At 28.4% G+C, this 22,777-nt stretch overlaps 1 protein-coding gene across 4 annotated transcripts in view; it reads left to right on the top strand.

Moving 5' to 3' along the window:
- Positions 1–22,777, top strand: part of LOC142318776 (coiled-coil domain-containing protein AGAP005037) — a 1,329,051-nt gene that overhangs the window by 1,246,606 nt on the left and 59,668 nt on the right. For all 4 annotated transcript variants that reach the window (XM_075355236.1, XM_075355237.1, XM_075355235.1 and 1 more), the window contains 4 exons: positions 8,138–8,200; positions 15,147–15,230; positions 18,367–18,520; positions 22,580–22,702. In XM_075355236.1, the coding sequence (XP_075211351.1) occupies positions 8,138–8,200; positions 15,147–15,230; positions 18,367–18,520; positions 22,580–22,702 (424 nt within the window). The remainder of the gene's footprint in view (positions 1–8,137; positions 8,201–15,146; positions 15,231–18,366; positions 18,521–22,579; positions 22,703–22,777) is intronic.

Raw genomic sequence — 22,777 nt, 5'->3', positions numbered from 1 at the left:
TGCAGTTTTAATAGGGTTAATTATATACAAAAGTATATCTGATATAGAGTCTTCATTAAAAATATATTGTTACAGTGTATTAGTACAAAAGCTTAAATATTGGTTATTACATACTATACAAAAAATACCACTTACAGTATCTGTAAAAAAAATTGTTCGGTTTAACCAACATTTTCGCTTAAATGACTACCGCTGGTCCTAAGTCGGTTAACATGGGAACTACTGTAAAAGAAATCTGTGCGACTTCATCTAGCTATTTAATATTTGACTATAAAAAATTTTGTAATTCAAGTATCCAGTACAATTTTATTTATTACATCACTGCAATGTTATTAACATAATGCTTTAATCTGGCTTAAGCTGCCCATTTGATTGAAAGCTTTAGGCCGTCAGAAACTAAAACAAAAGATAATTGTTTCTGAATTTATTAATTTGTCAGCTCTCCTTAAAGAATTCTAATAATAATTAGAATATTAATCAATGTTTAAAATTCTACACAAATTAGTTATTGTTTGATTCATATGTTATTTATTCATGTCATTTTTTTTTTTTACATTTTTGTGTAATTTGTATGAAATGAGTCATCCAGAATTTCAATTCCATGGTCTTGCTTTATTAGTAGAAGTTAACATTAAAGTAAGTCCAGAAGTGCATCTGTGAGGTTTCATTTTTTAAATAGAAATTCATATTTCAAGAATTGGGTGGATTATTTTATCAAACTGTGATCTTCAATTTTGGCAAATACTTTGAGTAGATTTCATCTCTTTAGTAAAAAGTGGAAAAATGAAGGATTCAATACTAACAAAAATTTGCTATTTTTGACAGAATTGTTTTTCCGTTTTATAACATAAATGTAAATTATGTTATAATGCATAATTATATTATATATAATATTATAATTATATATTTTAACCTAAAAAACTGATGTAAATGCATAAACAAGAAAAACTAAACATATATATATATATAATATATATGTATGTGTGTGTGTATGTGCATATATATATATAAAGTGACCAAGAAGTCCCCACACTCCCAAAATGTTTATTGTAGACCTTATTTATTCAGAGGATCTTTACGTATACCATAATGATACCATTTCCATAATGTATATCATAATTGTATACATAATGATCCTGTTCTGTACATATGGCAATGCGCAGAACATTAAAGAGGATATGTTCTGTGCATTGCTGAATGTAGAGAACTATGCACCTGCACATCCTCCTTGACCTGCTGCAGAGCATTTCCAAATTGCCATAATGAATAACCATAATGAATTATGGTTCAAATGACTCCTCCTGCACCACAAAGAGAATCTTTTAATTTTAACATTAGCGTATTACATTGAGATACGTAGTCCATGATTATTTCTCACGATGAATTGCCTGGTGGTAAGGTGGGGTTCGTGGAGGCCAGTGTAATAGGACTAATGATGCTTTTGAACCATAGACGATCCAGTGAACTGGAAATTGCACACTTAAAAAGCAAAATGAACTGGAGCCCTATCTTGCTGTATCCAGATATGTTCCATTATATCCTTCGCTTGAAATTGAAGTATTAATTATTTTTCCAAAATTTGCAAATAAGACTCATCATTTACATACTCTTCAGAAAAATATGGTCAAAACAAGTATCGAAATATTATTCCAGTACCCATCATGACATGTGGTGGAATCCTTTCAGACTTGTGCACAAAATGAGGATTCTCCTTAGCCTAGAAAACCACATTCCTGGCTTGTGAACTGCAATAAAGTGAACTTTGATTGGAAAACAATTTGGAAACCATGCTAATAAAGATGGCAGACTGCATGCTGTTCCTGTTGCCATCTAATAATTCATTCACAAAAATTGGTAAAACTGGTTTCATATTCAAGTCTTTTTTAATATGATCATGCATTATTAACCTCAGTATGTTAAATTTGGCGTTAATTTACAAATAAATTTAATTGGGATTGCTCAGTTGAATTGGGAGTTTTCAAAAAAATAGCAGTTTATTACTTACAGGGAGGGGTATGGGAATTTTTCAATATACTGTACATGTTTACACTGTTGATCATATTTACAAAATTCCACTTTATATAAAATCAAACTACCACCGATGTGATGTTATTGTGCTTTTATTTTATTTTTATATTCTTTTTAGAAGATTAAAAAGCATAGTTTGCAAAAGTGCCTTGAGCAACTGTATCGAGTTGAGTTGTCTCAGAGACAAGTAACACGATATATAAATCTTAAGTAGGTCCAAGCCCATATTTTTAGTGCTGTGATTTTTAAAATTATTCACTAAAAAGGAATATTATTTTAGATGTATAAGCTACATATATGTGGGTATGTATGTATCATATTATAAAACTATCAAGACATATTTGTAGTTATATTTATTTTAATTAAAAACTTAATATTTAGACTAAAAAACCTTTGGTGAGCAAAAGATTTAATTTGAAAGATGGTTGAAATTATCCATCATTGCTTCAGTTATACTATTAAGTATACCTGGATATTCTCAGGGCCAGGGGCCAGGCCATCATGTCAAAAATATTGAATTAAAATTCCGGTATTATGTAACTGAAATGGATCGTCATCTGTAATTTAATAAACATTTAATGTAATTTATGGCACATGTTTTTATTTAATTGCATTCTTAATGTATCAGCAATCAGCAACCATTATGTATCACACAAATCAAATTACTTATAGACAATATTTGTCCATTTCAACAAATAAATATTATTTATATATAGATATATAAATATTTTATATAAATTAAATTGATATATTTTAACGTTTTATATATATATATATATATATATGTACAGGTGTATCATGAAATTCTCCTGCAACTTTCATAACCAGTTCTGTTCATGAAAAAATGAAAAAAGTTCATATAGAACATACATCCTAGTACTCCATATGGTCTAGTGTACTATTTCTAAATAAAATTCAATTTTTTCTAACTTTTCTTTGTTTTATTCAACTTATCTCACACCATGTCATTCAGAATAAAATTCTCTATAAGTTTTGTTTAAAATTTTTATGTGTTTATTACCCATTTAACAAAGTTATTGTACATCAAACATAAAAAAACAGAGTTTTTACCCTAATTTATTGGTTTTTTCACCTCAAATTTCTCAAAAACTACTGTATATATGGTTCTGGGACCTATTTTATTTAATTTTTTCAGGTCATAAACCATAAGAAATTCTTCCCTTTAATTAACATCCTAAAAATTTCAATACGACCTCACTTCAACAGGATAGCTGAAATCCAAGCAAAATCTTTCACTAGATGTAATTTGCTAACGAAGCATTTTAGAACATATGTTTATATGTATGTTTTCCATTATTTTCTTGAGTAAAACAGGTTATAAAAGTTCCAGGAAAACTTTGTGATACATTCTGCATATATATATATAAATATTTGTACATTGTAAAGGTGCACTCTTTTTCTTACTTGGTGGAGAACTAGATGCTTCTTGTAGATTGTCTGCTCTGTGTAATTGTATCTTTGAGAGTTTATGCACTTAAGTTTAACAATGCCTAATCAGTAAGATGTATTGTTTAAAATGAAAAGATTGCCAGTGTTTCTTAAGCTTGACAGTATGCGAACTTGCTTTTTAGATTCTAACATATTTAGTTTTCTCACAAACTCTAACTCTATATATTGTAAACTTCAAAACTTTATTTACTTATTGGATAGACATATATGGTACACCAAACTAAACTGTAGGTATATGCTAAGTGATTTGTGGTAATCATAATAAATATTCAGTAAAATCTTTCTCAGATACTAGTGTCTTTTTGTTTCAACTACTCTTCTTTACTGTTTAAGTGAAAGTGTTTTTAAAATGTCATATGCAGTTGTTTTGTTAAGTTAAAACTATCAGAATATGAAACTTGAAAAATACAGTTTAAGCTTTCGAGAGAGATTGTAGAAGCAAATAGGATGTTTTATTTACATGGCTAAAAAAATATGTAGACGTGTGATAAGTATACTTATATTACCATCATTACTATATCATTGGGCTACTAGTCCAAAAATTGCTGCAGACCTCGTGGATACCATTTTCTACTATCTCAATCTAGTAATGTAAATCCTGGCATGTAGACTGAAGTTCATTATGATGGGGATTTTGGATGAATAATAAGTGGAGTTTAAATTATCGCATTGATTATATGGATAAGTATATTTATTACTTATTTCAGTGATGCAGTAAAATTGCAGCAACAAATTTGATCCACCATAACAAATGCACTCAGTAAATATTTCTAAGTCTATATACTCGATTAGAATATATATTTTCTAAACCGATACTATTCTTGTTAAATTTCTATTTTATTTTATTTTACAGTTGGTTCATATTTATTTTTTATATATTGAATGTGCACTATTTTAACAGTATTTTTTTTTTTTTATGTTAAAAGTTGTAAATTTCCAAAAAAAATGCACATAATAAAAAAAACTAAGTCTGAAATTAGTATAAAACTTATTGTGACTGGCTACAAAATGAAGCTATTACTTTTAAAAGTGTTTCAGCAAGATGTGCTGTGTGAGACAAATTCTTCTGCATGTTGATCTGAATTAGAGAACCAAATAGCCAGATGACAGAATGGCTACATGTATAAGATATTTTGTTTATTATATGGATAGATATACGTTTATTATATATCAAAATAAACAAACTATTTATTTACATGCAATCACATGTATGCACTAAAAATCACAAAAGATTATCATCAGCACTCGGCTAGCTTACAAGACGTGTTCAATAATTAAAGAGATAAATTGCAACCATATAAAAACTATTTAATATAATAAACTGAAACTGTCACATTCAATTTGACACCTCTGACATAGAAATTATCAGTTTGGAAACAATATTCACTTTCATAAAGTCGTTTGTTTATTTCATAATGTTGGTTCTGCTTGAAATGAGTACTGTGATAAGATTTTTATTTTCTGAATGTGTAAAACCAGCTGAAATTCACTTGTAGTTGTTAAAACAGTATGATGAAAAGGGTATTATCCATGCAAATTTTTATATTAAGATTGAACAGCTTAAAGCAGACAAAATAAGTGTTACCAAGATTCATTGTAATGGAAGTTGATGGAAATTTCCAACTGATGCTTTGCAAAATTTGATATTTAATCATATTTGCAAGGTTAGTTATATAAAAATTTGATGAAATTTGTTGTGCAAGTATCAGCACTATCCATTCTATTATCTATGATAAGCTGATTTGCTGCAATTTGTGTTTGATTGTTCCAAGACAATCAACTCATTCACAAAAACTCCTTAATTTACATTTGTACATAACTTGAGCAGTGGTTTTTAGTGAAGGTATCCATTTTTGGATTGCACAGTATCATTCGTTATTGATTCATCATTTTGAGTCCGAAAATATATATATGTATATCTGAGTTTGCCCACCAGTAAAAATTTCAAAACCTATGCATCAGCTGATAAAGTGATGCTAACAGTATTTTCTAACTATAAAGACCCAGCTTATGGCAAAATAATCTTCAACAGCTTACTCTTAATTGTAAAAGTATGAGAACAATTGTACAACAGTACTCATACTATTGTGACATGCTAGAAACAAAGTGAAACCTGCAATTAGGAGAAAACATGCAGGTCCTCTCTCAAAAGGCATAATTCTTGTGCATGATAACACTCCTTCCCATACCGGTCAAAATCAAACAACAATGAGCCGTTTAAGAATGAACAATCAGTACTACTGGTGAATAATTCTCTTCTACTGGAATAAGAAAGCTCACAGAAAGATGGAATAAGAGCCTAAATATAGCCAGGGGTTATACTGAAAAGTAACATTAATTTTATTGTCATTGATAAATAATATTTCTACTGTCATTTGTCCCCTAAATTACTGAATGACCTCGTACAATAAAAATGTAATGATGAAAGTTTTTTATCATTATAAAGATGAAGAATAGATTGCAATAGAAATAAGGAAAACAGTCAGAAAATGATTTTTTTTAATAATCTCATTAAAAAAATAATTGACGATGTTTTCAGTAATAATTAATATTACATTAAAATTTAAAATATTAAATGTTTTCTTTCAACTTATAGTTGAGTTTTGTTTGGTACTTGTTAAAAAATGCATATTTTAAATATTGATTGATATATTGAAATTTATTATCTGCTTATTCCAAGTTAGTTAGTTTTGTATTTATCATACAAGCAATTCAGTATTGAATGGTATAAAAGTGCATGTACATGGTGCTGCACTGTAAAATATTGGGTTAAATGTTAACCTAGTGTTTAGAGTCATGTATTCCCATTTCCGTACATGTAATTTATTAAAATTCATATTTGTTTGTTTCTTTTCTTACCTAGGATAATTATTACTTATAATTTTAATTATAATTTGATGGTTTTATTTTTAATATGCTTTAAGCCACTTCAGTTTGATGTATACTAATTAAAATAGTCGTTTGGAGTTTATGAAGGTATCAGATGAAGTCATTAATAGAAATACAGTATTATTAATTTTAGTTTTATACATGGCTGAAAATAAATAATGTGCATGATAGATAATACTTTAAAAATAGTGATTACTTTTTATTTAAAATGCTTATTATGTTAATATTTGAATTTTATGATTAGAATCCTAAATATCATATTCATGTTTATTTATTGATCTATAATTATTTAATGTGTTTTATATTTATAAAAGAGCTAGTAAATTATTTATACAAAAAACAATAAATACATTCATCCATTAGACTCTGACCCTGTCTTGTTGGTCTAAATACAGAATTATATCTAATCCAATTTTAATAAAACTTATCTATAATAGACTGATATATTTTTAAGATATGATTAAAAGTTTGTATAATTTAATGAATAATTAAGCCTACAATAAATTTTACATGTAGAACATGTAGTTTTATAGTATCTTTTATTGTAAAAATTTATTTATAATGTAATGTGTGTTATTAATATTCATTAAATGAATTACCTTTTTTACTGATCTCTATCCTTTTAGGGAATTTAAAACAGATTTAGATCAAACAAATAACAAATTTATTACCTGTATTGCTAATGTGCTGTTTTGATATTAGTTGTACAATTCAGTCCAGTCTGTGTGTTGATCGTTTTAGGGTTATCTGTGATTTATGGTAAATGATTCATGCTATCATGAAATTATGTACTAATGGTATATAGTTGCAAATTTTCTAAATACTGCAATTGTTAGTAATGATTATCAGTGATTAATCTATCGTATCTTACGTATAGAACTGCTCTTTTTTAACTTAAGAACCACTGGATTCAGCAATTTTTTCCTACCTCATCATTTCCAGCAGTAAAATTTACATGTTAATTTTAGTGAATTAAACCAACCATATTGCTACTTACTTTAGTATTATTTTATGATCCTTTCCAATTATAAAAACATTCAAGTAAGATAATTCTTTTTATGTCAAAAATTATGGTTTTGGAATGTTCGTAATTCACTATTAGAAATATAATTGAATTTTATCATAATTGTTATTCATTTATATTATTAATATTTTATTTAATGTAAATTTTGTTTTAAATTATACATATTTTTATGTGGTTTTTTATGTAGTAGTAAAGTTGTTAATCAATTATGTTATTTTCGTTATTAAAACCATACATATTGATGTAATTTTACATAACACTATACATTCTTTATTAACCCATTATCACTTACTAATGTGTAATCTAAAAATCAATTATCTCTTACTTTTTCATTGTTTATTAATCAATTTTTTTTTACTATTATTTAATTTATATAACAAATTTAAAGTATTTTATGTAGATTATGTTTTAATTATTTTTTGCATTGTGTCTATCTAATATGTGAAATATAATTTCTTTATTCATATTTAATTTTAGTACAATTATTGTATTTTTTATTGTATAATACTTGATTTATTTAAAAGAAATAGTGATGTGTGAGTATGTATAAGTATGGATGATTTTATAATAATGATTGTTTGAGTTTACAGATGGTGGAAGTTAAAATATTCCCTAGATTAGAGTATTTGGCATTTATTATTTATTGTTGCATGCTGGGAGCTGCAGCTGCATGTTATGTTGTTACGTTACTAATGATATGTTCTTATTCTTTCTGTGCATGCACAGTCGACAGTAAACCCACTAAACCTGCGATTAAGTCGTCCACTCTACCAAGAACATCTTCTCAAGGTAACTTTAACTCAGCTTGATGCAGTGGTTCTTCTGAGTTTTTTTTTATTTGTATTTTCTTTGTTTTTTAAATAATCTTCATGGTTTTTTAACTTGCCTTTTTCACATTCTAATCTTTTTGGTGTTAGCACACTTGGTTTTAGCTGTTTTTATTTGTTTACTTTTTGTAATCTTAATAATTGGGTATGGTTTTGCTTAATTGTTATATTTAAAAAAAAAGGTAATAAAAAAACTAATTAATTATTCTCATTTGAAATATATATATATTATTTTTATTATATATATTTTATTTCGTGTTTTTATGTCATTTAATAACTGAATGAAATATTTAGACGACGGTTTTTTGGGTTTTTTTTCACTTGGTAAACCTTTTTTTAATTGTATTCTAATATTCTCTCTAAAGTATATTAATATCAAAAATTCTGATAGCACTAATAAATTAGTAATCTTACCTTTTTAATAAAACTGATGTAAAATTTTAATTTTTAAAAATTTAATTTGAATAAATCTGATCTCCTAAAAAATGTTATATTTGTAGTTTTTTAATTTAATAATTATTATTGATTTGAAAATTGGAAATCTTTTTTTATTTTAAATTAATATTATGTGAATCTAGTTAAGTCATACATCATATGTTTTTTTACTGATAATCTGTGCATACGTTTTTGGGTAATATGACTTTTCCAGTGTTAGAGATGGTAGGAAATATTCTCAGGAAATTTATGTAATATTAATTTACTTCTTTTACTCTGATTATTAATAGCATTTGTTTTGTTTATGTTTTTTACATTAGTCTTTTTTAATTTACTTTTTGTTATTGTTTAATTCATGTGTATAAAATTTGTTATAAAGAAAACTTTTCTTAACAAACTTTAGATGGAGATTTATTAAAATAAGTAATTTTGATGACTAACATCCTTAGCATCCAATTCATTTTCTTAAAAAAAAAAAAAAAAAAAAAAAAAACATTGATAGTTACGTTCTGAAAATTTTTTTTATCAGTAGCTCTTTCAAAACATACAATTTTAAACAATAATTTAATTTCTGTTAATAATAATAATACATCTATTGAAACTTTAGAACATATAATATCTGTAATAGACAAGATTCTTTTTTAATTTAGTTTGACAGAGAATTCACTCCTTGTTACAGTTATCTGATTCTGTGCTGTTTTTCTTTGTTAATGTTAATTTTTAATTTAGATTGGAGTAATATCTTAATGTTGTTTTTTGTTTTTTAAAGAATCTAGAAATAATTTTTTCACTTATTGATTGGAAATATTGTTAATAATAATGCTTTGTTTCCCCGTAGAAAATCATCATGTGAATTGGTTTATTTTAATTTTGCAGTCTTTTTTGTAGCTTTGTAAATTATCTGAATTATAAACAGCACTAGTCAGACTTGCTTTTCCAGAGTAATTAAATTTATTATAATGCATCAGATCTATGAAATAAACAGTTTGGAATTGTTACTTGTAAGACTGAATATCTCCTGCAACTCAGTGGGCTCAGCATATTGATTTGCTGTGGTATATCCATTAAATCATTTTACTATTCATTTTTTTTAGCAAGTGTAGAATGGGATCTTATTATTCCTCATAAGGCGATGTCATATTTGGTTAGACTTGTTTTCATGTCAGGTCCCTTACAACGGTTTAGTTATAGATGCTAACATATATTCATACATAAGGATTGATGTTTAAATAGAATTCAAAAACTAGTGAAAATTTTACCCAACATTTTTTCCACAAAATTTTGATGCTTCATCATCCGTCGTCCTCTTTCCCTTTCTTATTTCTATTTGCTTCTATCTCATTTCCTTTATACAGGAGTGTAGGGGATGACTTAAGACCCTATGTGTTTGTAAAACCCTGTTAAAACAAGTAAAATTTGAGCAAGAGATTGTATAAAGTAAACTAAAAATCATGCACCAATACTTCTGTCATTATTACCGCTATGATACTACAGCCAGTTTCCACGCCTATTTTTTATGCATGCAGATTCTAAATTATCATTTTAGAATAAATTGTCACTTTAGAAAAACTGTTGGTAATCATACACAAAAATGAGTCATACTCATTTGTTAATTAAAGTTATTCGCTTAAAGTGCTTTTTCTTAAAAAAATATTTGTCCCAGACTGTTCTTATTTTACATCTGCAGGGTTTTTTTTTAGGATTGTTACTGTGTAGTTATTTTTGAAAGCATCCTGTTCAATGATATTTTTTGTTCAAAGGATTCTTTAAACAAGTTTTTTCAGAAGTCTCTCTTTCCCTGTGTAAAATGATTCCTATTGGCGGACAACATCTCACAATGCTGTAGACTTCCTTTTTCAATTGAACTGAATTTAACATCTTAAGAGATTTCTTTGGTGTCAGTTTCTACTATAGATTTAGTAAAGAGTTAAAAAATATACATTGTACTATTTATTTATTAAAATAATGTGTTTATTATTATTTTTTTTTTTTTAAGTAATGTTTGATATTGTAAATAACATTAAAACAAACTGCTGTTTGTTTACATGCAGTAGCGTAGAGCAATTATATGATAAAGAAACAGTAGCTTTTAGTACTTTTTCAGCAGCACTTCTAAGAACATTTATTGATCAATGTATAGTTGTTTTATATGTCGTGAAGAATATTTTCACCTTTGAAGTGCTGCAAAATTGAACAGTTCATTGATTGGAATAGGAAAACGTTTAAAAAGACAGACTGTAGTAAATAATGATTGTTTTCAAAACCCTCACAACATAAAATCCAGAAATATTGCATTCTGATATTCAAAATCATGTCGGTAACCTCTGTGGAATATTTGTTCTTATTTCAAGAAAGTTAATTGGTCGATTAATTGTTCATATATTAACAATCACAAAAAGTTGGAAAAATGAATCTTACAAGAAACCAAGAAAATTATTAAAATAAATTTATGAGAAAGTGAATATTAAAATTTTAAAAAATTGATGTTAAGAAAAATTGAATGTGGTTTTCTTGTTACTTAAATTTGTTTAAAATTTTGCCATTATTTCTAAAAACAGAATACCCAGAGTACAGTTAAATTTCATTTAAAAAATACCGGTGAAAATCCGAAGGAGTGTCCATACGCCTTAGGTATAATACGCAATATCATGTGAAAGAAAACTAATATTGAGGTGAATCACACATACATTCATTGCGTATGAAAATATTGGATTGACTGCAAGCACCTATAAAGTAATGTTTCCAAAAGGTTGAGGTTGTTAATAATATGTAATGATAATGAAACGAGGAGTGATGCACTTTTAATTTTTTAAATGTAGTCAGAAACAAGGAAACAATCATAGTGATATGAACACTGAGAACCAAAAATGTGCAGAAAACTCAATTCCAAACCCTTCTCTCTGTTTTATTTTGGTAATTAATAGTGATTATGATAAAAGAATGCATACATATAATCCTGAATAGTAATTTTAAAAAAGTTATAATTGTTTGAATAGAAAGGAAAAGAAATCTTCTGTGTTCTAACACTGTACTCAATGAACTAATAAAATTAAGCAACTAAAATTTGAAAGAATATTACTTGGTAAAACATTATAATAAGGTACCCCAATACCACCTAGATCCAAATAGAGTTGATATGGAATAAAGTAAAACATTATATCATATCTTATATTTATAAATTTGATAAGTACAGTGAAAGAGCTGGCCTCTGTAGCGCAAGTGGTGACAGTCTCAATCTTTCATTCGGAGGTTCTGGGTTTGAATCCTAGCCAGGCATGGGATTTTTACATGCCAAAAAGATTGCCATTTCATCTCATCCTCTGAAGTAATACCTATTAATGGTAGTCTTGAGGAAAAAGTACATTGAATAGATTGTTAAACAGATATTTTGTTTGCAAAATTGCAAACAAAAATGCATCAAATCTACAGCATTCCAATAACATCTATGTCTGGCAGCACTATTATATATAATGTGGATGGAATTGAACAAGTTAAATGTATGTAAAATCTTTTTCATACTACAAGTAGTGTGATGTAAATTTTTTTTTAGTATTATGTTTTTTATGAGTATATATATATATACATATTCAAGAAGGGCATACATGTTCTTATATCTGATGTAAATGAAATTAATTAAAGATTTTTAGGTTTTCACTTTTCCCCTTTAAATTTCCCCAATTCTTTTGCTCTATTATGAGAATATAGGGACTATTTTTTAATAAAAAAGATATACATATATATTTTAATTCTACGAGGGCTATTCAGAAAGTAAGGAACGTTTTGGAATTTAAAAAAACCAAGTACAAGAAAAACATTTTATTATATACATGTGAAAGAGGGACTAAAATACTACTTTTCAACATAATCACCATACAAATTCAGGCACTTATCATAGCGGTAGACAAGCTTTGAAATTCCTGTGTCATAGAATTCTGCCGCCTGTGATCTCAACCACTCAGTGACGCACCCATCTTGCGCAAAATTTTTGGTAGCCTAACTTCTGTGAAACAATTTCAAACAATAAAGTCTGTGAAACTTGTGAGAAACATAGAGAAAGCTCAGTTATTGTGAAACGGTGGTTTTCACGAGTCTTTTCGTCAACTTTGGAGACCAGATCGTCAGTCACAATGCTCGGACGTCCACTCTTCTCTTTATTGTGAACGTTTTTCCAGCCATTTTTAAACTGAATGCACCACTTCCTGACAGAACTTTCACTCATTATGTTGTTCCCGTACACTTCACACAGTTACTGATGAATTTCTATTGGTTTTAAGTTTTTTGCCAACAAAAAACGAATCGCAGACCACACCTCACAACTGGCGGGATTTTCGTTTGAGAGAAACGCAAAACGTATAAAAACTGCAACAGATAGCGCAGCATTTACATAAATTAATATACAGTTTTCATTATTGTAGATTATTTTTAAACTTTTATTATGCACTAATAGAATTATTTTAATCATGACTGAGGATGAGGAATCTTGCGAAAGTACTTTATTGAAAAATTAAAGTAAGATATGTGTTATCTCAATATTCAGTACTAGATGGCTTATTTATTAGCATTTAAATACAATTTAACAGTACAGAGGAATAATATGAATCTTAAAAAGATTAATTTTGGTAAAAAAATATATATTGGACACAGACCTACCATATCTGTCGCCATTCTCTTCTATTTTCAGTTCTTGATAGTTTCCATTTTCTTTTAAGTCACCTATAAACTGTTTTCTGGTCCCCCTTCTTTTCACCTACAACTGATTCTAAGACTGTTACAAACAATCTTTCTTCACTCACGGTAAATCTTAGCTAGCTTGTTTGTTTTCTTATTCTCAATTGTTTTCATTAAATTTCTGTTCTCCTTCACTCATTTCATTTGTTCTTTAATTTCCTTCATGTCCTTATTTCAAATACCTCCAACCCTTCATTATCAGTTTTTCTTAATGTCCATGTTACAAGTATTGAATTTGTACAGAAGTGTGCTCCAAAAACTTCAAAAGATGTCTCTTCAGGTTTACCTCTGTATAATTGTTTCTGTAAATACATCCATTTGAAACTTATACAATTTTTTTTCTATTGCTGATCCTTTCATCATATTTTAGAGGATTCTTAATGAGATGAGATGTAGATGAGTACCAATCCTGTCTTACTCCTCATCGTAGGTCAGTTTATGAATTTCACAGTTGCTTAACATTCTAATCTACTATTAGCTAAGACAAGATAAAAGTGCTTTTTCTGCTTCACATGTAAATGCACATTTTATACATTCTACTGTCATGTATGAGAGAGTTTTACACACATCCCTTATAATAATTAACTATATCAGTTCTCCTTCTATCAGTATCACAGCTACCAACCTGTACAACAGGTGCATTAAGTTGAATTTTAAATACTGCACATCGCTTGATAATATTATTAAGAAAGCATGATAATCATAGCATTAATAAATTGCAAATTAACTTAGTGATGTGGCTATTTTATTAATTGCTTCATTTCTTGACTTTGAGATGGCAATTTCACAGCTCCAGATTTTCTTTTCTAAATATGCTATTTGATAACTCAATTGTGATTCATAACACCTGTTTCTGTATTCATTTAATTTTTATTTACAATCTGGCTTGTTTTTTTTAAGGTACCAATTTATAAACCATCAATATTAGTTCAAAAGGAAGAATTAATGCTGATAAATAGATTTTTGCATGTGCTTAAAAATAAATATTTCAGGTTAAATTTTTTTTACATGTGCATATTAATTTAATGTTTCAACATGGTTCAGTTTATCTAAGTTAAAAGAGTTAAAATGAAAAAAAGAAGGTATATTATGTATATATATATGTTATATATATATATATGTTTTTTTTATAGACTTAAAAAATTAAAGAATATTATTGCCACGCAAGTGAAAGGTTTATGCTTTTTTCACTTATATGAAAGGTTTCATTCATTTTAATGTTTAGGAAATGTGATGTATTATGATTTATTCAACATACAATAAATGGTAATGTTATGTTTTTTTATTGTAAGATTTAGTGTTGTTATAAACATATTTATATTTTCAAATATTCATGTTTCAGTAAGTGGTTTTTTCATACATAAATCCTGTTTACATACATTCATTTCATTTAGTCTTCTATTCTTAATACATATTATTTCATGAGGTAACTGATACAACTAACTAGTTGTATCACTTTAAATGCTGAATTTCATGTGAAGGTTGTGTTAATTGTCTTAAATCTAAACTACTTGGCTTTATATTAATATATTTAAAAAATATATTTTTTTAATTCTGTAGGATTCTGCTGTTTTAACTTTTAAAGGTAGGTTATAAATGTTAACAACATGTAGGTTGTAACTAGACCAAGTCAACAACATTTTTTTTACAGAAAAGTAAAAATTTGTTGTGAAAATACATACTGAATTGTTTATTTAAATGTAGTCTTGTAATTTTTATTTTTATATCTTTTGGTGTTGTTTCAGAACGAGATCGTCATAAACCTGCGCCTCCACCTAAGCCTGTATCACTCTCACCTGGACAGTATGAGGGTCGTCATGTTTATAGAGGTTTGTTATAATTTTAAAAAAATAATTTGTATTATACTACTTCAATAAAAACTGACCATAGATTTATCAAATTTTTTAATCAGTAAGCATTATAATTGTCAATATGTTTAGTTGTTCATAGTTTTAAATTCTTAATTATTTGTAAAACTAAATAAGCACTATTTCTGTTATATGTATAGTCATTTTATAGAAAAGTGATACTTTTTGATATTCATCAGATCTATACAACTTGTTTTGATTTTATTTACCTTTTGTTAGAAAGAAAACAGCCATCGAACTCCCATAATGCAGAATCCAAGGAAATGCTAAAAGATTTGAATTAATGCCTTATCTTTTAAAATTTTTATTGCATGTCTAAATATTCTGGATGGAATAAAATATTAAATCTGTATTAATTAGAACTAATAATTAATGTAAATTTTTTAATATTCAAGATCTATTCAAAAAGAAACCAACCATCAAACATGAAAAAAAAAAAATAGCTTGCCTCATGACTTCCAGTCTTAAATCAGTAAATGGAAATATTTTCAGTTATTGGAGACCTTTTTTGTAGTCCTGTTTTGTTATGGTTATAATCTTGTGATGTCATGTTTGTCATTATGCCATCCTCACTTGCAAATTTTAAGTCCTTTCAGCAGCATTTTCAGTGGGAAAACACCAGAAATTACAAGAAGCCTGATGGTTAAGGAATGTGGTGAACTCGAGGAATTCCATACTTCATTGAAAAATCCTGTATTAGACATGGTCACGACAATTATGATGCAACTGCCACTGTATGAATCCCATAATATCTATCCCATGAATCCCATAATAGATGCTACTGTATATTTATATTTTAGGCTTCTAGTGCATATTTGTAATACAAAACTGTGATAATGAAATAAATAAACCGTCGATATCACTTTCACTTCATGTTTCACTTGTCTTGCTTTCTTCAGCCTTAGAAATGATGGTGATTCCTCTGTGATGACTGAACTTTATTTTCTGGATCATACCCCTGAGACCAAGATTTATCAGCAGTTATCACTGCCATAAGGAAGTTAGGATTCTGACCCCATAGGAGAAGACACCCTTCACCACCCTCTCCGTTCCGAGCCCTGATGGGCTTTACCAGATGTTATCTAGCTGAGGAAACCTCAGCTTTTGACATGTTCCTGTCCACCTCGGCCAGGATGCCACCAATGCGAATGCCACGAGTGACATTCCCATCAGTGTACTACTAATTAATGAACTCAAAACAATCTCACACTGTTCACCGAGTCTTAAGCAAGACTGAAAATACCTAACCAACAAAGGAATTGAACTACCTACCCATAGAAGGTAAAAGTGAGTTCAACACACAACACGTAACATAAAAATATTACATGGAACAATAATAACACGGTAACGCTGAAACAAAACAAAATAAGAACAAAAACATAACTTATAAAACAAAAATAGAATAAAAGAGAAATCCAAGCAGAGCTTTAGATACCCTCAGCAATCCTTTCCTTTGCTAAGTACACTACAAAACTCTCCAAGTTAGGATCCTCTTGGCACACTGTAATATATCCTCATCAACATTAAAATAGATGTTTTTTATTCAAGTAAAATCAATTTTGCCCTAAAATTTTGCAGCCACTCTGTGAATGCTCACAATTGTTTGTCAAAATCATATGTACAGAACCATTTTTAATCCCAATGTCACTTGGAATTTCTTGGATATAATCAGTCAACAAGTTTCTATTACCAAACTACACGCATTGTTAATGATCTGGATTTCAGGATTTTGGTGATATGCTCTCTTTCTGTTTAGCCTCCAGAACCATAAGGTATTACTTCAGAAGTTGATATGTATGAATGTAAATGAAGTGTAGTCTTGTACAGTCTCAGGTCGACCATTTCTGAGATGTGTAACTGAAAAACCCAACCACCAAAGAACACCGGTATCCACGATCTAGTATTAAATCCATATAAAAGTAACTGCCTTTACTAGAATTTGAACCTTAAAACTCTCGATTTTGAAATCAGCTGATTTGCAATGACAAGTTAACCAATAGACGAGCCTGGTATAATGGTATGCTGGTCTTAACTGAAGTTCACACATTTTGAAAATGGTTATTACCCTTTTTAATTTGTGTGTCTCTTTTAGCTTTGTTTTTTAAAGTCTGTTTGATGGATTGTATACATGCATTTTATTGAGTATCACCAACCTTTTTATTGCATCAACCAGAACTTGATGCAATGACACTGTTAAAAATGTTCCATCATTATGCACAAAATAAAAATGTGATAATGAACACAAAAATGCTACTGACAACTGATTCACTTTATGAGGTTACAAAAAAGCAACCATAATTTTCTGTAACGCTTCTCTATGCTTTTCCACTCTACATACTAGTGCTCCACTTTACCACATTTCTACTCTCATTGAAATTCTTTTAGAGTAAAGTAATATGACTGAATTCTTTTTGATCTGAATTTATATATTGTAACACACACATACACATACACACACACACACACACACACACACACACACACACATATATATATATATATATATATATATATATATATATATATATATATACATTTTAAGTTGTAGTTAATTTTAATATAATATAAATTGTAATGTACAATTTTTACATATACATAAAGCTTAGTATAAATTAATTAAGAGATATTTAATTAATTAATTGATTATTGATATCTGATTTTATTAAAGTAAGAAACGTTTTTACAATCTCAGTTGCAGGCACATTTTTTCTTTTCATCTTCAAATAAAAAGACAGTATTTAAATAGAATTTGTAGAAACATGAATTTATAGAAATTAAAATATAGAGTAAAAGTTGAAAAATTTCAAAGTCAGTTTAAACATAAGCTAGTCATTGTCGATTAAATAATGTTTTTATAGTATAAACAATAATTTTGTACAGCATTAAAAATTTGATTCGTTATAAGTTTTATTTGATTATTATATCCTATTATTGAAATTTGAATTGTGTTAAAAAATATTGATGTATAGAAACATACATGTTTTTTATTACACTGTATAGTTACAAATAATTATATTGCAATGTTGATTTGAAATTTATGAAATCATTATTTGATAAACCTGTATAAAATACTGAAAGTTATTTACTAATTTTATAGATTTACAGTTGACGCCTGAGATGTACAATCAGTTAAGAGGATTACAAAAAAAGGCAAAAGATTTAAAACAAGAAGTAAGAAATTTGAGACGTATGTCACAAGCACAAGCCCATACGGTGCGAGAGACAATCAGAGATACTTTTATTAAAATTAGGTAAGTACAGATAATAATAAAATAAAGGGTGAAATGATATTAGGATGTTCAATTGCTGATTTTTTTAAAAGTTTCTAGATTATAAAACAAACTAAATTGTATGCATTAACTATCATACATAAATAAAATTTAAGTCAGCAGGATAGAGTAAGGTTTAATCTTTTAAAATTTAAGTAACCTTCTAAATATATGAGAATTGCATTCCAGAAGTTATTTGATCCATCAGTGGTGCTGAAAATGACAGTATTGTTAATAATAGTGCTTATAAATAAATAATTTTTTTTTTTTATTGGCTCCTAAAAATACATATTTGGATCAACTTAATGTAAAAAAAATTATAAATATAAAAAACAAACTATAAAATAAAAAATAATATATTTAAATTCCATATTAATTATTAATCCAAGTAGTCCAATTAATTATTTAGATCTGGAGTAACAGTACAAGGTGAAAAGATAAAGATGCTACGATTTCCTGATGATATAGTAATTCTAGCCGAGAATAAAAAAGATTTAGAAGGAACAATGAACGGCATGGATGAAGTCCTATATAAGAACTACCACATGAAAATAAACAAGAACAAAATGAAAGTAATGAAACGTAGTAAATATAACGAAAATGGACCACTGAATTTAAAAATAGGAAGAGAAATGATTATGGAGGTAGTAGAATTTTGTTATTTGGGAAGTAGAATTACTAAAGATGGATGAAGCAGGAGCGATATAAAATGGTGAATAACACAGGAAAAACAAGCCTTCAGTCAGAAATATAATTTGTTTGCATCAAAAATTAATTTAAACGTCAGGAAAATATTTTAAAGTATATGTTTGGAGCATAGCTTTATATGGAAGTGAAACTTGGACGGTTGGAGTACCTGAGAAGAAAAGATTAGAAGCTTTTGAAATGTGGTGCTATAGAAGAATTTTAAAAATCAGATGGGTGGATAAAATGACAAATGAAGAGATGTTGCAGCAAATCAATGAAGAAAGAAGCATTTGGAACGATATAGTTGAAAGAAGATACAGACTTATAGGCCACATATTAAAGCATCCTGGAATTGTTGCTTTAATACTGGAGGGACAGGTACAAGGAAAAAATTGTGCAGGCAGGCAACGTTTGGAATATGTAAAACAAATTGTTAGGGATGTAGGATGTATGGGGTATACCGAAATGAAATGACTAGTATTAGAGAGGGAATCTTGGAGAGCTGCATCAAACCAGTAAAATGACTGAAGACAAAAAAAAAATTAATTACCATATTTATTCGAGAACCCCCGCCCAGGAATAAGTCCCGCACTTTGATTTTCTGGGCCAAAAATCTAAAATAAAAATACGTAAATATGAAAATATTCAGAAAGTAAAACATTTAATTTGTTCATTTAAATTACAATATTAATATTACATTAATAATTAATTACTGTAAGTACTACATTAGTTCAGAATCAGTAGGCCAGTAAAATGAAAAGAAAGTATCATGTTGAAAAGGATCATTTGAAAACACTTTTTAATATGGGATTTTACTTTTAATTAATCACTGTCAATGTCTGTAGAAGAGTTACTGGTAGTCTCCACGTCACTCTGCCAAAGTTGATCGTCTTCACTACCATCAAGTTCATTAGGTATTCCACATTTTTAAAACTTTCTCTTACTAATTCCGTGGAAATACCTTCCCAAGCATCTTTTATCCAAACACATATCTGGTTAAAATCTGGGCATTTGATTCTTCCTGTAGGCGTGAGAAAGAAATTTTCATCAGCCATCCACTTACTGTATAGTTGTTTTAATCCAGATTTGAACGGTTTATTAATGCAGACGTCTAGTGGTTGGAATAGAGATGTCAATCCGCTTGGAATTATTACTTGGTCTTGAATTATACCCTTTTTTAAAATGTCTTTCATTTTATCAGTCGTATGCCCCCGATAACTATCCATTACTAGCATACTGGTATTTTTTTTATTAAGTCAATCTCCTGATTGCTTTTGCCATACACACCTGATTCATTCGAAAATTAAGGTTTTGTCCATCCAACCTGATTCCTGTGCTTTGATAATAACTCCATTTACTTGTACGGTAGGAAGAGTTTTTCTTTTAAAAACAAGCTACAGAGGTAATTTTGATCCATCAGAAGTAATGCAAAGCATAACACTACACCTTTGTTTTTCATTACCACCAGTGCGAATCGTAACACTTTTTTAACCTTTTTTGTTCATGGTTTTGTCAAATGGCATTTCAAAATATACAGGGGCTTGATCAGCGTTTCCTATTTGAGAAGGCAATTATCTTTAGTCATTGAGAAATGGTTGTCTTTTGTCTTATTGACAAATCATTTCGTGCAAAAAATTGTGTTATCCATCCACGGCTTACTTTAAAATCAGCTTTATTCAATGATTTAACAATTTCACGAGCATATGATTGACACATTTCTGTTGTGACAGCATAACCGCATTTCCTTTTTTCCATAACAAAGTCATACAATTTTTTTTCTGTGTCTGTATATTTTGGTTTTAAGCCATGAAAACCCCTTTTATTGCCAGTGCCTTTCACCAGAAGTTGTTTCTTCTTATGCCAGTCTCGAATGCAGTTTTCATCTATGTCAAATTTTCTTCCTGCCATCTGATTTCCAATTTTTTCAGGCTCTTCTATAACGCTTAGTTTTTCATTTGCTGTACAAGATCGTATACGCTGTCCTTTTGTACTCGTTTTAATGCCGTAATTAAAATAAATCACCGTATTAAACTTTACAAGATAAACCAAACAGATAAAATGCACATAACCGTCCACATATACAAACAGTACAGTGACTATGGCGAATAGACAAGACGACGATGGGTAACTGTAGTGTCATTAGAACTGGATGCAGCCTATACAGAAAGAATCAGTTTTATAAAAATACCATAACTTCATTCCTATCGATAATATGAACAGGATGTTAATAATTAAGGATGTATTCTGTATAAGTGGAATCCGGTATTGATAAACGAAAGCCTAATGTAACTATATTTATGTGATTGAATTCAGGTACTTCTAAGAAAACGTTTACTTTACATAAATTATCCTGGCCAAAGGCTATGTTTGTAAGTAAGTAAGTAAGCCCCGCACCCTTATTTTTTCTCTCCAATTCCAAGAGAAAAAGTGCGGGTGGTACTCGAATAAATACGGTATTTAAATACAAACACATGAAATAATCTTAAGGTTAACATTAAATATAAAAAGTTACTATAAAATAATTCACAATTGAGGAGCCACTATTGAAAATTATTTTGAGCTCTTATTTATGTACATGTTGAGTAGGATCCAGATAAAGCTTTTATTTTTTTTTAATTAGCATTATTTAAAGATTCAACAGAATAATATTGTTTCCATAAAAGAAATCTTTTGATTTTATTTTAAATAAATTGATAGGAAAAATGTTCAAATGGTTTGGCCATTTTTTAAAAATGATAATGGAAGTAATAGTAAGTAGGGCCTTAATATGCTTCCATCACCTCATTAGCTGAAGTAATGTGTTGAGTTGTATGAAAACCATTCAATTTTTTTGTTTGATAAAGATGGATATTGATATTTTTTAAGTATAAGTGACTAATCGTTTAGCAAATATTACACATTCATAAATATAAAATAAGAATAAATTAACATATTTAATTTTATAAATATAGGTTTCCATGATTCATCCTCATGGGTATCAGATAATGATCTGTCAGGCTATTTTTATTAACAGACTTCAAAAAAGAAGGAGGTTATCAATTCAACTGTAGGTTTTTTTTTAATCTATGTTACACATTATCTCTGATGTTAGTAAACCGATTTTGATCAATTTTTTAATTGCCCCCATTAGTAGATAATGATAATGATAATGATAATTCTCATTCCAAGTCTAATATATTCATAGAGTATTCATCTGCATTGTGTCAACTATGTTAAAGCTGTTCACTTCCGACAATAAAGTATCCAAGTTCACTCACTAATAAAATATCAAATTTCATTATTTCTAGACGTTTTATATATATATATATAAAAGTAATAAACATCACTCATTTTACCAACTATTTTGTTTTACAGGGCAATGCTAATGACAGGTGGTGAGGGAATTTGGTCTGCAGCGGGGGATGCTGAACGATCACGACTCAATCGAGAAGAAGACTTATACAAGCAAGAAATGCTGCGATTAGAATCAGATTTAACGTGAGATTTAATTTGTTTTCATTATTTAATTTATTTTGAGGTTTTGTTAATACTTAATCTTTATCATAATTTTAT

Source organism: Lycorma delicatula, chromosome 2 (assembly GCF_047948215.1).
Source record: "Lycorma delicatula isolate Av1 chromosome 2, ASM4794821v1, whole genome shotgun sequence".
In the NCBI taxonomy this organism is placed as follows: domain Eukaryota; kingdom Metazoa; phylum Arthropoda; class Insecta; order Hemiptera; family Fulgoridae; genus Lycorma; species Lycorma delicatula.
Note: the sequence above shows the minus strand (reverse complement) of the source record. Positions and strands in the feature narration are given on the sequence as shown.